Below are 17,662 nucleotides of genomic sequence, written 5' to 3' on the forward strand. Positions count from 1 at the left end.
TAATCACAAGTAATAAAATTATTATAGCTTAGTGGTTTTACCAAGGCTTGTGGCAAACCTCAGTTTCGGGAAATAAATGATTGACAACAAACATTGTAAGTTATTACATATTGCTTGTTATTGTAAATTGTACTTTGTTTTGAGAAGAACAATAATAATTTATTGTCTCCGGACAAGGAAGAAGTATAGTACAAGGAAATGTAAGAAATCGTTTATGGACCTCGTCATTACATTGTATAAAGTATTAATGTAGCACTATTAATACTAATAATTTTTCTAACACAATATAACAACATCTAGGAATTAAGAATAATTTTTACAAATTGGACAAGTTTACCCTTTTTTTGTTCGTTCGTAAAAGCTATACAATTTTCTAACTTTTACCAGACAGGGTCAAACCAAAGAACTTGAAAAAATTTGCATTCCATGCTTGAACAGTTTTGTTTTACTTGATTTGTACAAATTCTCATATCAAAATTTCATATTCATTAAAAATTAATTTAAAATACGACACAAAAAATCAGCATACTTTGCACAATAAAACCATTGATGTCAATTTAACCATCCATTTTTTGTCAAAAGCATAACCAAACACTTCTAGCTTTGAATCAGTGAAAGTAGAACTGGTATTTGCTCCGCTAAGCACACGGTATTAATGAGTATGGTCAAAGATTAGTCGACTCGGAGTCAGAATAATGTGTCCGGGTAAGGTGTCATGTCTTCCTGAGGACTGGTACCTTGTGAACAAATTCGTTCAAAATCTGTCTCAGTGTGTCGGTCAAGTACAAGGCAGGGTATCATTTTTATCACGTTATCATGTTATCGTCCTAATATAATTTGCCACTAGGCGTTAAACACAAATTAATCTTTTCATCTTTTACTTTAACTTGATCTTTATTTTGAGCATTTAAAATGAAAGATGCAACTGATAACTCCAAGGCCTGTTTCATTATAAGCTTTATCGGTCCGTAAGGAACAATCCCCTAGAAGGAAATTTCAGAAAATTTCATAATATTATATAAGTGCGTGTATAAAACTTTATACTGGATTTACAGAGAAATCGCACAAGTCGTCTTAAAAAAGATATTTAAAAAACAATTATCAAGTCAAACTGGCTTTGATTATTAATTATTTAATGGCATTTTTAATATCGTCCTGAGAGTCCCATATCGAACCGAGGGCCTCAGCCCTTAGCGTGTACCGAAAGAATCTAGCTTTATTAGATTTTAGTAATGATTGTTTCCTGGTAGATTGCTGATAGCTAATACGTCATCACTAGGAAAGATTTATCATGCAAAGATCAAAGTAACCAAGGAAATGAAGTTTGATATCAGCCACAGTGTGGGCTGTCGAATTGCAAATCTTTCAAAATTATGCTAATTCGAGTAATAAATGAATAAGATGGTGTAGTTTATTCATTTAAAAGAACAGAAATGTCGTATTTATCATTCTGCCGTCAAAACATGTTGAAATTTACATATTTGACATATGGCCAATTTACGTTCAGCTTTTAAAAAATGCTTCACACTAATATGAGTTAAAACTCCTCAGTTGAATCGAAATGTATCTTTTATTTTAAAACTGCAGTTTGCTTATTTACACAGTTTATATTGGGACCTCGGTGGTTATTTGTTCTAAATAGTCGAACTTCTGTATCACAAGCATGTACACACTGAGGTTGTGAGTTCTAACTCCGAAATGGCAGGTTCGTTCGACTCCAATCTTAAATGAATATGGTTGTTAGTTATCCTACTGAAGGTCGATGGTTCTCTCCTGGCATTCTACCTTCCTCCACCAATAAAAACTGACCACCACGAAATAGAACATAGACGAACACAAATCAATCAATCAATCAATCAAATGTTATGCAGCCTTTGAAAGGTTTCTTTACTAAATATACATAAAATTTTGATTTTCGAATTGAAGGGCCAAAATTGTTCATATCATACTTTTGATTCGTTCACAAAAAACAAAAATGTATTATCTTAAAAGTGTCAACGTATAATCATTTCTATATTTTTATTATACAAATCAATCGGTGTAAATAAAAATATTTATTATGTCTGAATGTTTTGCTTTCATATTTTTCAACATACTTAGTAATGGTTCTATATGTGACTGTCATCCAAGTCACTAAACAAAATATAATCAAATAGCAGATTCTACATATTAAGGAAATCGTTGTACAAAGTCAAAAATATGACAGTTGTTTTCTATTCGTTTAATGTGTTTGAGCTTTTGACTATGCCATTTGATAACAGACTTTCCGTTTTGAATTTTCCTTCGAGTTCGTTATTTTTGTTATTTTACCTTTTTCACATACCGTATAGTTTCTCATTCACGTTAGGGATTCAAAACAAAATAGCGAACGCTGAAATGTTTCGCCTCATTTACTTTTCATGATTGAAAGTCTGTCATAAGTAGATTTTACTAAAACATTCTCATAAACGTTCATAATCAATGATCCATGTAAATTAGGTCAAGGTCAGATGTACCCTACTAGACAGACACATACACCTTACAACCAAACTTAACAATATACCAAATATTGGTAGCCGTTTGCTTAGAGTATTTGGGAATCAGACCTAATTACCAAAATTTAACATTGGTCAACCAATAGCCAAAAAAAATAGGTGAAAGTCAGATGAACCATGCAAGACACAATGTATACCATATGCAATCATACCAAACACCAAATGTATATAGCTGATTATGATTTATTGATTTGTCTCGAGCACCATTCTTATACTTATGGTTCGTAGTGTAAAAATTAAAATGACGTCTTTTATAATTTACATTAGCTTACAGTAAATATATATATATATATATCAGATGCACAATAAATTACTTCAATAAGATATAGAAAATTGATGATTATTTAAGGCGAACTATGAAGGCCTCTCTGTGACATTGCCGAAGAACAGAAATAAAAGCGCTGTTCCTTTGCTTATTTGTTGTGGTGAATGTACTCATTATATAGAATGAATGGATATCCCATATCCTTTCATTTCTATTGAAGAAACATAAAAATATAACACTGGAGTTTGGTATGACGACCATTTTTACTGAACTAGTATACATTTTTGTCTAGGGACCAGCTGAAGTCCGCTTCCGGATGCGAGATTTTATCGCCGTGTTGAAGACTGATTGGTGGCATTCGGCTGTTTTTTTTACTTCTCTTTGGTCGTGTTATAGTCTCTTTGAAACTTCCCTATTTCCATGCTCAATTTTAGTGTCTTAAAATATCAGCTGAAATTGTACAAGGTGTAATGTGGCAGGATTGTAATTATAGCAGGAAACTATAAAGTATACCAATTCGTGTTATCTGTACACCTGTTTTAGTATAGTAGAAAAGTCGATTGGAGGATAAAAATAAGAAGCGCAAGACGTCACAATTTTATCAAAACTAAAATAAGAAGCGCAGGACATCATAATTTTATCAAAACTAAAATAAGAAGTGCTCGGCGTCATAGTTTTATCAAAACTAAAATAAGAAGCGCCGGACGTCACCATTGTATGAGATATAAAATTCCAGCAAGGTTGTTGTTTTGACCACGTCATGTTATAGGTAATACTAATATATCTGTCATCCCTCGCAGTAAAGATGTATAATCATACGCATACACTTATAGCGAACACACGTAAGAACACAGTAGCGAGGAGAACGAGGGGTACATCATTGATTTATAATGTTCTGACCAGTCAACATTCAGATATAGAAAAAAAATCATTAAAACAAATAGAAAAGTAAAAAATTACAAAATGACTATCTGTCTGTTTAACATGATACCGATATTCTTACATATGTCTTATTGAAGGAAGCACGTGTCCTTATTTTGCCTTAATACTCCTTTTTATCTATTGCTAACTTATTTGATGCAGTTCTATGCGGTGTGTTATATATAGATTTTGCTTGTTTTATTATCACTCTGGAGAAAAGATCAAGAAAATTCAATACAACAATTGCATTGTGTTATCTAAATAGGCAGAACTAACGTATAAAAAGGCAACATAAAAAAGGAAAATATGATTAAACAAAATATGTAGCACGAAAATTTCAAATGTCTAAGCACAAACAACTATAATTTGTAACTAAATAACTTATTTCGCTTTATCTGAAGTATTTTAGTATGTATATTGACAACCTTTTGTATGATTTCAAAAAAAATATTAAGAATTTGAAATATAGCTCTCTCCGGGAAATAACCTTTTTGAGCTGATGCAGTGTAAAAAATAAACCCTATCTAATAAATCAGTAAACTAGCACCAAAACACCTTGTCGCTATTAAGTCCAATCCAACAGTTACTTAAACACCTTCCTGTTTAGGTCAAGTGAAGTAAAAACAAAGGTCATCAACAATGAGCTGAAGGATGAAAATGTTTGGAGAGTGATCACCCCTAGTTTTTGGTGGGGTTCGTTTTGTTTATTCTTTAGTTTTCTATGTTGTGTCATGTATACTATTGTTTTTCTATCTGTCCTTTTCATTTTTTACCATGGCTTTGTCATTTTATTGTCGATTAATGACTTTGACTGTCCCTCTGGTATCTTTCGTCCCTCTTTTCAAAAGTTTGTTAGTTTGTGAAGCAATCTTTAAAACAAAATTATAGCCAATGAAATGCTTTGTGTTATGTGTTTACGATGGTTTAACATGTCTCTGTGAAAAGTTGTAGGCACAATACCTTGACTTACTGAACATTGTCCCAGATAGCTTCAACTGGTTTGAAAAAGTTGAATAGTTTTAAGACTTATGTGGATTGGAATAAATAGCGATAAGGTGTATAAAGCTCATATTTTTCATTTAGAGAACAAGAAAGTATTTTGTCAGGAATATTTTATTCATACATTTATTTTTTTACTCTTAAAAAGATATGCAAACATTAATGTATTATGATCTTAATAAATATGATGACTTTGTTAACATATTTTTTTTTGAACGAATTTTAAATGACAGTGCCCTGTAAACCATTTTACTTCTCAATTCAGATATCTATTGAAGGTAACCCATCTTAACCCTTATTAGAGCCATCAACAATCATTTAAGATAGAAAGCTATTACACAGATTGTATATTCATTTGTCAATGCTGACATTTACAACAATAAAATGGTCATTTTTATTAATATGGACTGGTCATCTCCTGGGGGCGGGTCTGTCGGTTATTTAAGATTCAAGGACCCGGTGATCGTTCACTTGGTTCAGGAACATGTTAACACTAAGAGGACTTGTACTCTTATGCATTTTATTTGCTGGTAAGTGAAATCTGTGTTTTTGGCCAAGGATAATTTGGATACATTCATTTTTATATTGGCATATAGTTTCGGATTTTAATTTTGGAAAAGATCTAGTAAACATGTATTTTATATCAGTGCTATTACTCCAATGTCTCGTTAAATTTCGCAAAAAAGACATTGCTATACATTCATATTGTTTCATCTGTTTTATTCTCATAAATTTCCTTTGCATACCGCACTTATTTTTAATTCCATTCTTTTGGTACACGTGTTTACCACAAGCGCATGTCGCATAACTTTTTTTAATAGAACATATGTAAAAATTTAGCTTTAACACCGTTTTTGACAATTGTCCTAGAATTAATTGAAAGTTTACTGAAATATTTTATTCGAGTGCACCTTTAAAGAGATTAAAATAAATTAAGTGCAACGTGTAATAACAACACACTAGTAAAAAAGAAGATATTTTTGGAAGAAAGAAATACCATGTACAAAAACTTTCTTATGAAAATTAATAAAATGTCATGAGACTGTTTTGCTAAGTAGGTACAGACCAATTAAATTTATGCACAGAGAACTAATGATACTGCCTTTGTCATTAAGAACAAAATGGGGATTGCAACATGTTATCATTAATAAATTATATTGTTTTATTGCAAAACGCTTTTTGACGAATAGTGTTTTAACACATATTCAGAATAATATGTAAAAATAACCGATCTTTACGTTTTAATTCATTTGAAGTAAGTCGGAAAGCATACAATTTGGCTGTAATTAAAAAAAATATGTATCTTCATTACTGATGTTAATATTCGATTTACACCAATGATAATAGGGCACTTAGTAAAAGTTTATAAATTAGTCAAAATATATGTTCCAGTCATTACCCATGTTGCTGTAAATCTGATCATCTTGCACACGTGCGTGAGTTGGTTTAATTGGCGAGTGAGCAAAGTACATGGAAATAAGATATATTGCCAAAAATGAAGAAGTTCGTACTTTCAGGAAACTTGATCTTTATTTTAATTTGCTGTCAAATTAATGTATCTTAAAAATAGCAACAAGGATGCTTTTGTAAAATAACGTAATGAAACTTCATATATATCATTTGTTGTTGTCTCGTAAGTGCAAAGCTTACGTAAGAATCATGGGCATTCATTTTTAAATTTATGTTTAGTTATTACTGTAATTATGCATTTGGTTTGGGATAAAACAAATTATGTTGAGAAGTACAATCTGTGGTCTTGGCAAGGATAATTTGAATTGATTCTTTTCACGATATTTATAATTGATGTCCTACTATGAAGTTTCGAATTTTATAGTTGTGGAAAGATCTCTTTTATCAGATTGTATTTTTTACCTGACTTTTTCTTAATTTCTTCGATTTATGCACATAAGTTTTCTTTGAATTACAATATGATTTATTGTACTGATAGTTGTTTACTATTTTACAATTTGTTTGTATCTTTATACGTACAAAGAACATATCTATTTGTGCACATGTTTACCACAAGCGCATTTTGCATAAATTGGGTTAAATAAAGGTTTTATGCACTTTAGGATATCCTCGCTAATATAGATACAAAATAAGGAGATGTGGTATGATTGCCAATGACACAATTATCCACCAACAATGAAGTGGATGGAAGCAATTATAAGTAAAAGAACGGCCTTCAACAATGAGAAAAAAACCAAACCGTATGGTCGGCTATAAAGGATCCCGGTATGAAAAAATATAAAGCAATTCAATTTATAAAACTAACGGTAACATTTATAACAAAACGATTTATGAAAAACAAAGATGGCAACCATTTTGCTGAAATAACGAGCAAGAACTAATCCGAAGCTTACGGACTTTAATTTTAAAATATGAATTATAAGATAAACAAAAAAAACACCAATAAATTTGTGAAAACATATCGGAATGAATCATTTGAAAAAAATATTTTTTTTTTTTTTTTTTTTATGTAAAATCAATTTTCAAATAATATTGTCTCTGCAAATACTTAACTTTAGCAGAGATATGTATTTCAAATTTCTTATATTTGTAAAGTTATTGTTTGTTTTTCTCTCCGTAAATTAGAGCTATTGGATATTTGAAATTATCGTAACTAAGCAGAATAATCTTATTTTAATGATTTTACTAATATAGGCGTATAATGGACAGCTTTGTCGCACGCCTATATTTATTACCAAATAAACAATATATATACAAGTTGCTATAAAACCATGACAGAGTATTTCTCATTGCTTAACTTATTCTCAGGTATATTTTTTATTAATACACTAGAGACTTGGGAACACATTCAACCATGTCGTGTGAGACAAAATGGTTTTGTATTTCAGTAATGCATTAGCAGGATTGAAAATAAGAGAGAAATGTTTATTTACTTGCTGCCTATTTTGTTTCATAAACACCAATACACTTTTATCTATAAATAAGTAAATTTTATAAAGAGTGGTTTCGATATGAAAAATCCACTTTATTTGGAGTCACATTATCCAATAGAGATCACAGGAAACCATGTCTGAAATTCAACTGTTGGATATGTTAAAGGCAAACAACTTTAAAATCAATGTTGATAAAGGGGAAAACTTTTAAATCCACATTGGAACAATACAATAATAAAAGAGAAATAAATCCTTTGCAATGGTCAATACTCAAATACTTTCCCAGATGCTTTATAATAGCAAATGATATCATTTCAGTTAATTTTTATTATAACATTTTTTTACTAACGTAAGATTGCATGGCAGTAAAGAAGGAAATGGATATTCACTTGAACTCAGTAGATGTATTACTGCCCTCCATTTACTCTGCTTGTGAATTATAACTTTTGATAAGTTGATAGTTGAAACAAGATTAAAGTTATGCAACGTTTAGCTATTTTTGTCAATTCAGAGACGTACACTAAAATCATGTCTCTGGTCAAAGTAATCATAAAAAGGTAGCTACATAAATGAACATATGTAAGCAAGGCCAAGGAGATCTGATTTTGAACAACATTCATCATTTTTTTTATGTTAAGGTCTAACTAACATCTTTATGATGATCCATTTCATTAAGAAAAAAATTAGATTATTAGTTTTATAGCTTATGTTTTATACGAATGACAAGAGAAACATACTCTGCCCCCTGGTGGTACATGTAACCATACATCTCAATTACACAAAAATATTGTTAAGTCATCAAATTATAAAGACAAATAATTGTCATCGTGATTAAGACTTATGTTTGATGTCCGTTTATTACCAACATAACAAGAATACAAGTATCACATGACAAAATGGTTTTTTACCATCACATGACATTCATATTCAATTATTACCCATCAAATGGTCGCAATCAGTCAATTTCTGTGACAGCTCCTTGTTTTTTTTTTAAAATTATGATTCTAAAATATTTTTTTTTTTTTTTTTATCATATTTGCATTTACAACCAGTTAATCAAAATATAAACAAACTCCAGTGTCACGTGATCAGGGTTTAAAATAATAGACTTTATAAACAAACTCCAGTGTTGATCAGGTTTTAAAATATAAACAAAATCCAGTGGTGATCAGGGTTTAAAATATAAACAAACTCCAGTGTTGATCAGGGTTTAAAATATAAATAAACTCCAGTGTTGATCAGGGTTTAAAATCTAAACAAACTCCAGTGTTGATCAGGGTTTAAAATATAAACAAACTCCAGTGTTGATCAGGGTTTAAAATCTAAACAAACTCCAGTGTTGATCAGGGTTTAAAATATAAATAAACTCCAGTGTTGATCAGGGTTTAAAATCTAAACAAACTCCAGTGTTGATCAGGGTTTAAAATCTAAACAAACTCCAGTGTTGATCAGGGTTTAAAATATAAAAAAACTGCAGTGTTCATCAGGGTTTAAAATCTAAACAAACTCCAGTGTTGATCAAGGTTTAAGATATCAACAAACTCCAGTGTTGATCAGGGTTTAAAATAATAGACTTCGGCTGTTATCTGCTCTTCGGTCGGGTTGTTGTGTCTTTGACATATTCCCCATTTTCATTCTGAATCTTTATTTAGTTACTTACAATTGATGTGGATAGTTTCCTCATTTGCAATTATACCACGTCATCCTATTTATATACAGTTGTTTTATATTCAGAAGAAAAAATAACTTCCAATATATTTTACACAGAAAATACGATCAAATGTGAATACATACAATCGACATATGAACGCAAATAGTAAAGATTTTTTAAGCATTTCATTTATTTTGTATTTACTGCTATTCAACACGTGCTTATTTATACGTGCACGTGTTTTGGTTTCGAATATCATTTATAGGGAAAATATTTCTTTTTAAATTATATGCGGTGCATCAGTATATATACTGCAGATGCTATACAATTGTGCAATTTGAATTGATCGAAGATGAAAACCACTTTTTGCTTTTGTGTGATCGTTACTCCGATAGAAGAAACGAACTGATTCATGATTTAATTCTTTTAACATGACTCCTTTGATGAAGCACTAAAAGAACTGTCAACGAACAACTCGAAAGCAGTGGCAAACGTTGTCATAGACTGTTTAAAAATGAGACAAGATGTTATATACATAAACACTTTTTCTTTATCAAAACCACACGACGTAAAAACTATAAAACTTTATTTGTCATAACAAATCAAATGCAGTTACATTTATAGTTATGATTTAAAATAACACACTTGCTTTGTAGACGAAATGTGCGTCTGACGTAAGTAAGTATATTTTATTTAGAGTCGGTATATATATACAATATAACAGACAAAACATGACTATACAAATACAAATACAAATGGCGTAAATACAAAATTTAATCCTGGTAAAACCGTATCTGAGTTTATTGTAAGCCTATATGGCTGCCTGAAAATGTAGTTGAACGTAACTTTTGTATATATTTTTATGTCAATTCAGGTTGAAATTTAATAAACTATTTATTTATTCATTCATTTATTCTAGCTGGAGTAATTTATCGTTCCGAATGATACCATGGATAGATATCACTTGTAAAAGTAATAAAAGTAAATAATTTCTATTTTCAGCGTCCGTGTCTGCTTTAGACTTGGACAAATTGTCTAAAACACTGAAAGTCCGATATGATGTTGTCAGGAATGGAATACTTATGTATGGAACAGTTTCGTACTATGCAAATATTACATTAGAAAACGCCGGTACGGAATCTATACCACGTGATGGCTGGGCTCTTTTCTTCTGCCACGATACTCTGATCCAGCCGGTTTACTTCAATGCTTCAACAAACCAGTACACAGGTGGCGGACTCATTTTGTCTGGAAACGTTACTTTAAGCCATATCAAAGGTTGCATGTTCAAGTTTGAACCATATAACGGCGAAAACTACTTGTACCACTTTTTACCCCTTCAACCTGGAGAGCGAAGAAATATTTCATTTTTAGCCTCCAATTGGGCCGTAAGCAAGTTCGACATGTTTCCAAACTTCTACCTTGCAAACGAAACCCACACAGCTATATTACAAAACACCAAAGACAACGATTTGTCATACGTGTCTCCACTTGATGACTTTCCAAAGTTCATGAGAAACATTCCAAATGATGCTGAAGGCGTTCCTCTGACACCATGGGAGAGATATAACGGTTACAATTTCTCGAGCAAAGAAGAAGTCAAACATAAAGTTCTACCAACACCATTGATGACAGAAACGAAGTCAGGAAGCATCACCATTGATAATACATGGACAATTGACACGAACGGACGACCTATTCTACAAGGGATGGCTGATTATATAAGAAGCAAGAGTAAGTTTACATACCATTCTCTTGAGTTAATACTTACTCATTCCTTTTACGTAGATAGAGTAAGTTTACATACCATTCTCTTGAGTTAATACTTGCCTCATTCCTATTACGTAGATACCCAAAATAATCATTTGATCAAAATGAATTGTGTGACACTTTTTGCCTCTCACGAAACTCATATTAGTTTTTAATTGAATTTAATGAATGATTATGATGTTAATGTGACCCACTAGTATCTTTTTAATAATTTCCCAAATTACGAAAAGGAGGTGAATACTGGTCTAATTATACTCGGGCTACATACTATTATATCTTGTATTTTCCTGTCAAAAGTATGAGGGCTCATTTAATTTGCTGTTCCGAATACTTAAACATTAGCTCAGCAGGTCTTGACTAGTAGCAGATAACAAAAACTGCGTTTTCCAATTGTAAACTATATCAATTCCGAATAATACCTTGGTGGTGTTATGGTACACTTACTGTTTTACAATCATATTACACCCAATAGTCAATTAAACTACTTGATTTTTCACTGCTTGAAAATAAATATTGGCGGAGGACGTTTTTGAATTGAGGTTATCATCAGCATATTTCCAAGTATTCGCCATTGGCATAGCATTGCTAGGATGATTGCTTTCCAAAAAATATCGCATCAATTTCAAGTTAATTCAGATCTTACTTTTGATTAGTTTAAAAATTTCTACTTATTAAGATTAGAAAAGTACCATGGATAATTATATAAAAAAGCGATGATCAAGCGATATATATTAAAAACAATATTTTAAGTATAGATATCAAGTAATAATTTATTTCCTTCTGTGGTTTGTAGAATCCCCACTGACAAATATGAAAGTCGTCAATAAGAAGGACAACTCTCCAAATGTCATCCAGCTATCACTCAATCCTGGACAAAAGCAAGGCCCAGAAGGTTATGCTCTACAAATCACAGTAAAACCTGCCAGAGTACTCATCGTTGGTGGAACATTAGGTGGACTTCACAACGGAATCCAAACATTCCTTAGTTTAATGGCTACCGGAAGTACATTACCCGTCATGAGAGTTGTTGATAGACCACGATTTGAATACAGGGGAATACAATTGGACGTTGCCAGGAATTTCTTTAACAAGTCCACTGTGTTGAAACTTTTGGAAATAATGGCAATGTACAAGCTTAATAAATTACAATTAAATATGGCCGATGAAGAAGGATGGCGTATAGAAGTTCCTGGTATTCCCGAACTAACTGATGTAAGTATAAAAAATAAGCGGGTACATACGAAATAACTGGTGCAAATATATACAGGGCCTGGTGTTCCGAAACTAATTGGTGTAATTACCAAGCATATAGGGCTGGGAGTTCAATATCTAACTAATTGAGGTATCATGTAGGGCCAAGTACTTCCGATCTTCTTGATGTACTTACTATGTAGGGGTTAACTAACTATTTGTCCCGGAAACCAGAAAAAGGTAGCCAAGTATACCTTCAGTTTAAGATTTACTCGATTCGTAAAAAGTACACGCATATAAAGACCGATATACTGAAATCACGGTATCTGATTTTTTTTCTCAAATCTTCAGTCCTTTTTTTTCTTTGCAGGCCAAGGGGTTGGATTTTACTCAGCCTATCATTAATTATACTTAATTTGATTGTCAGAATATTTCAAATTGAAGGTCAACACTAGTAACAAGTTTGCGTTGCGTTCTTAAGTTGAATCCCTTGAATATAATATAAGCGCTATGCCGCTTTTCATTTGATGAACACTCTTCAATCAGAAAGAGGCATAATTAACTTGTAAATCCAAAACTAAAACAAATTGAGTAAGCAGAAGCGATGAAGAATGAAAAACCAAAACCTTTTTATCGATAGTATAATAGGTTTTATGTAAATTCAGAAAGCAAGTATACGATCAAAGTATACCGTATTTGCAAAATCAAACTGAAATGATAAATTAATTAAAATGAAATGCTTTTATTTTTTTTCAGATTGGTGGTAGACGATGTCACGACATTAATGAAACAAAATGTTTATTTTCCCAACTTGGTTCAGATCCTAGCGGGAACGGAACAGGATCAGGATACTACACTCAAAAGGATTACATTGACATCTTACGTGCAGCTAAATTTAGAAACATTGAAATAATTCCATCAATCAATATGGCTAATCGGGCACGTGCTGCTATTGTGGCCATGAATGCATATTCTAAACGTACGAAAAATTACGACATGGCTTTAATGGACGTAACCAACGCTCCATTATACTTAAGTGACAGTTTGTATAGTGACAATGCTATAAATCCATGTATGCCATCCACATATAGGTTCCTTGACCGTATCATCAAAACATTAAAGGCTTACCACAAGGATGCAGGTCATCCCCTTAAATTGTTCAATGTAGGCGGTGATGATTCTCCACGTGCTGCATGGTTGAATTCTACATACTGCGTTGATTTAGGAATAGTCGATCCCGATCCATGGATGAGGATTAAAGTCAACTATACCACAAACTTGGCTAACTTAGCCAGAGCTAATGGAGTCAATCTAGGAGCTTATGAAGAATTCTTTGTCGCTTTCCCAACACTTGACCCCCTTGGTGGTCCACTCACTCCCTTTTCAAGGTCACGTTTTCCAAAGGAAGTCGAAATCTTCGTTACAACAAGAAATACTCAGACAGATACCTTGCTGAAGAGAGCATTTGTTTTCGCCAATAACAGTTATAACGTAAGTGTATTGATATTTTTAAATACTATTTTTACTACTTTTAAATTTACAAGGATTTAATAAAAGTATAACTAAAAAGTCAAATAAAGTTTCAAAATTAGCTTATTATATATGAATCCTAATGCAATTTCGTCTGTAACGTTCCACAACTTCAGGTCCTTTATTCTACGTTTGATGCTCTGGTTTTAAGCGGGCATGGACAGATGTCGTGCAACTGATTTTGAAATGTATGATTCTACTATGTTGTTTTTTTGGATTGCTTAAGAATGCAAATATCATTATTATATTTCAAAATGCGCATGCATTATTTGGTGCCTTATAGATAGTTAATTCAGTTAACCGGTGATGCAAGTGTTATGGTAAAGACAGCAGCTTCATGCAACACAATTAATTTGTATATGATGTTTTTTATAGGTAATTCTGTCGCCCTCAAATTTCATGGCTTTAGATCACGTGAGTGAACCTGATTCCAGTCTTCCAGGCGATTATTGGGCTACAAGATACATCAATATATCAAAGATCCATGGTTATGCTCCAGATAACTTCTGCTGTAACTTCCGACCAGACAAATTTAATTATGTTTCTACCCGAACTGACGAGATGGAGAACTATGGCTGCTTAGATGACATATATTGTGATTTCCCAATTGGCAAAACACTCGTAGATAGAATTTATTCAAATTTGAAAGGTATGATTTATGTATTTTATTTAAAGTTTTATAAAAAAAAAAAAAGATATTAAGAAAATAAATGAAAGTATTTATAATTTGAAATATTAATGAAAATGTTAATAGTTCATGAAATAGGTCTCTTGACACAGACAGACGGTGTTTGCTTTTATTCTAATTATCTAAGGTGATGGCTTTTTTCTGTCATTAATGTTACCAAAATTCAGATGTTCTTTGTAGAATTTATGTTCAAGTCGTCAAGACACAAATCTATAGTCTTTCTCCGATGAAAAATTGGCGATATAATAATCGATATTTGCTACTTATACCACATCTTTGGTTTTTTTCCTACGTCAAGTTTAATTTTATATCTAATTGTATATCTTCTTAATTTCTAGGAATGCAAACCCAGGTATGGACTACAAAAATCAGAAGCGAAGAACATTTGTTTCAGCTACTTATGCCAAGGTTGATCGCTTTTGCTGAAAGGGCATGGCATAAAGCTCCATGGGAGTCTACTTACAAACCCAGAATTAACCTCCGACGGGGCTTCCCAATACCAGACCTAAAAGCCCAGGAAAAAGATCTTGTTGAACTATTGAGTGCTATTGGTCATAAGGAATTTGATAGGTTGGCAGACCATGGTATTCAACCATTTATTCCTCCTCCAGGCGCAAGGTAATTATCTTTAGCATCAACATATTTATTGTTTGTTTTACGTACCTCTTAATTGAGACTTATTACGGACATTCGTCCCATGCTAGGGACTTATTTATTTATAAGATTGTTTATGGTTTTTAGTTGTCTCGTGTCAATGTTGATTGGATCATTGTCCTGTTTTATATATATATTTATGGCTCATTATCTTAGTTGATCTTTATTTGTTCGCTGTTATATTTTAATACACTTTTTTTTAACTGTTGTGCACTGCAGCTATTTTTTACATGAAATTAAAGTTTGTTTTATTGTGCTGTTATGTTGTTGTCTCAATCGTCGATGTAACAATTATTATACTTGTACAAATCGTCTAGATGTAACAATTATTATACTTGTACACGCGAAACAAGAAGGAATGTATATGTTGTTGTCTCAATCGTCTAGATGTAACAATTATTATACTTGTACACGTGAAACAAGAAGGAATATATATGTTTTTTTACAGTTTTTCTTTTACAGAAGAATCGAAACTGTAGTATTGTTCATTACTTTTTTAGAATCCTTACCATCAACGAACCAGCCAAAAATGGGCAACCAGCCAAAGTAAGGAAAATTTTACAGACTGACAGATCATATCCAGCATTTACACAGCAAGTGATCTCAACACAAAATAAATGGCAGGACATCAAACCAGCAACAGATATTTCAAGCTTAAAGATGACAGAACTGAAATTTAGAGCAAGGTAATCTTTATTTTGATACTTTTGATTCAATACTAGATTCATAGTTTGATCTGAATGAAAGCTGTTGTGTATAAATCGTACACTGGACAGTTGTTGTCGTATCTAATATCCTAATAGCTATTTCATTTCAATTGGAGATGTTTTTGAAAATATTTGTTATTACTTAATTCAAATTTTGTGAGACTCTGGACGATTTAGATCATTTTTTGATTCAATGACGCATGGTGTATTTTGGTTATTTTTTTTTACGTCGGTTTACTGTATTATTGGCAATTCAGATCATTTAGAGATTGACGCATTTTCTTTATTATTTATGTTGGGTTTCTGTCTCTTAAACCAACATTTTTTTTTTTCATTCTTTAATTGATATTCTTCCCAATGCACTATGTTAGAAGTTTTATCATGAACAGTTAAACTGCATGCCATTTGCTTTTGTAATGATAGTTTTAATCAATTTTGTTGTTTTGTTTACAGAAATAATGATACGACTAAATTTAGTAAAGTAACAACTCTACAAGTTGAGGTAGGTACCAGTTAATACAGCTTTAATCATTGCGGTGACGTCAGCCTATTCATTTACCTCCGGGCTCATGGTTTCTTTTTCAAGAATCATCGCTTATCCATTGTATATATATCTCTTAACATGTGATATACATGTATTTATAGTCTATCACAATTTGCATGCACACAATTACCCGGCCGGAATACTGATTAAAAATTTGTCCATCAAGAAGTAGGAACGAAAATGAATGAAAGAGACAAGCGAACAGTCATCATATTGGATCTTATTTCATTGGTCATGTCGTTTTATCATTCTCAGTTTGACCTATTTTCAATAAGTTTTGTAGACAAACATTCAAATAAGGTGCTAAATACTTTTTTTCAATTTAAGTCTTAAAAGAAATGCATAGGCTTAGAAACCCATTTTATCTACTGCAGAGGCTTACATTCATTTCACAATTCAAATTACACAGTACATCTTCTTGTATTTTGGTAAATTAAACTTTTTTTCATTTCTTTTATCAGGCAAATAAGCAATGTTTCTGATCTATTCCTTTCTTATAATTAAATTAAATTAATACGTTTCTCTTATATTACAGGAACCAAAATCTCTACAACAAAGACTATTTGATGCTGGATACTGGACGCCTCCACAACAAGTCCGAGGTCCACGTACAGGATAAAATATCCAAACATATTAGCCCTGTGATGCTTGAGCTCTTCTCTGACACAAAATTTATCAGTTTTATCGTTTAAGTGGGTTTTATTTGGCTTTTAAGTGTCAAAACAAGGTTCATTATGTGTTATGGGTTTGCGATTTCAACAATTTGTCAAATAATTTGACATTAAATGTGTCAAAGAAGACATGACAAATCTGACCAATCGACACTCAGCTTTCATTGCTCATTAATCATGGTCATCAATGTGTTTCATCTATGGTCACGTGAGTGTATGCCTTCAAACATGTGTAATTGTGGTGATTGTTATGTTCATAAATCATGTGAATAAAAATTATAAAAAATAATGAAGTTTTTGTTTTATTGTTTTTAGGTTAAACATTTTGTTACGATTAATCTTTACCTTTGAATAACAAATTAATCGAATTTTCAACTTTCATTTTCAAGCTGTCCATATGGTAAATGAATGTATCAAAACAGGTAATACTATTCCGAAAATAATATTCCGAATGATAAGAACGTGAAGCAATCAACACTTATCATAATGAAAGAAGATCTCTAAAGTAATCATTTACGTGGGAACATTCACCTTTTCATTCACATCTGTATCCAGTTGTGATAAGATAATTCAAGACCAAGATGTATTTATACATTTAGGAAAAAACGGTACAATGCGACAGTGGTGATCCAAC

The 17,662-nt window shown here is 31.9% G+C and overlaps 1 protein-coding gene across 1 annotated transcript; it reads left to right on the forward strand.

Annotated features, from left to right (window-relative positions):
• The first annotated feature begins 5,185 nt into the window (after positions 1-5,185).
• LOC139529781 (putative beta-hexosaminidase) lies at positions 5,186-17,317 on the forward strand. Its single transcript, XM_071325666.1, has 9 exons — positions 5,186-5,249; positions 10,276-11,007; positions 11,837-12,255; positions 12,991-13,725; positions 14,140-14,413; positions 14,791-15,070; positions 15,607-15,792; positions 16,267-16,315; positions 16,893-17,317. Exons 1-9 carry the CDS (start codon positions 5,204-5,206, stop codon positions 16,974-16,976), a joined length of 2,805 nt encoding a protein of 934 aa, XP_071181767.1. The 5' UTR covers positions 5,186-5,203; the 3' UTR covers positions 16,977-17,317.
• The last annotated feature ends 345 nt before the right edge of the window (positions 17,318-17,662 follow it).

The sequence above is a fragment of the Mytilus edulis genome, chromosome 7, assembly GCF_963676685.1.
Source record: "Mytilus edulis chromosome 7, xbMytEdul2.2, whole genome shotgun sequence".
NCBI classification, from domain to species: Eukaryota; Metazoa; Mollusca; class Bivalvia; order Mytilida; family Mytilidae; genus Mytilus; species Mytilus edulis.

Excerpts from the sequence above, each read along its gene's own strand:
- LOC139529781 (XM_071325666.1), top strand. The coding sequence starts at position 5,204 with ATGTTAACACTAAGAGGACTTGTACTCTTATGCATTTTATTTGCTG. Across the intron at positions 11,008-11,836 it reads TGATTATATAAGAAGCAAGA|AATCCCCACTGACAAATATG; the intron begins GTAAGTTTACAT and ends TGTGGTTTGTAG. Across the intron at positions 16,316-16,892 it reads TAACAACTCTACAAGTTGAG|GAACCAAAATCTCTACAACA; the intron begins GTAGGTACCAGT and ends CTTATATTACAG.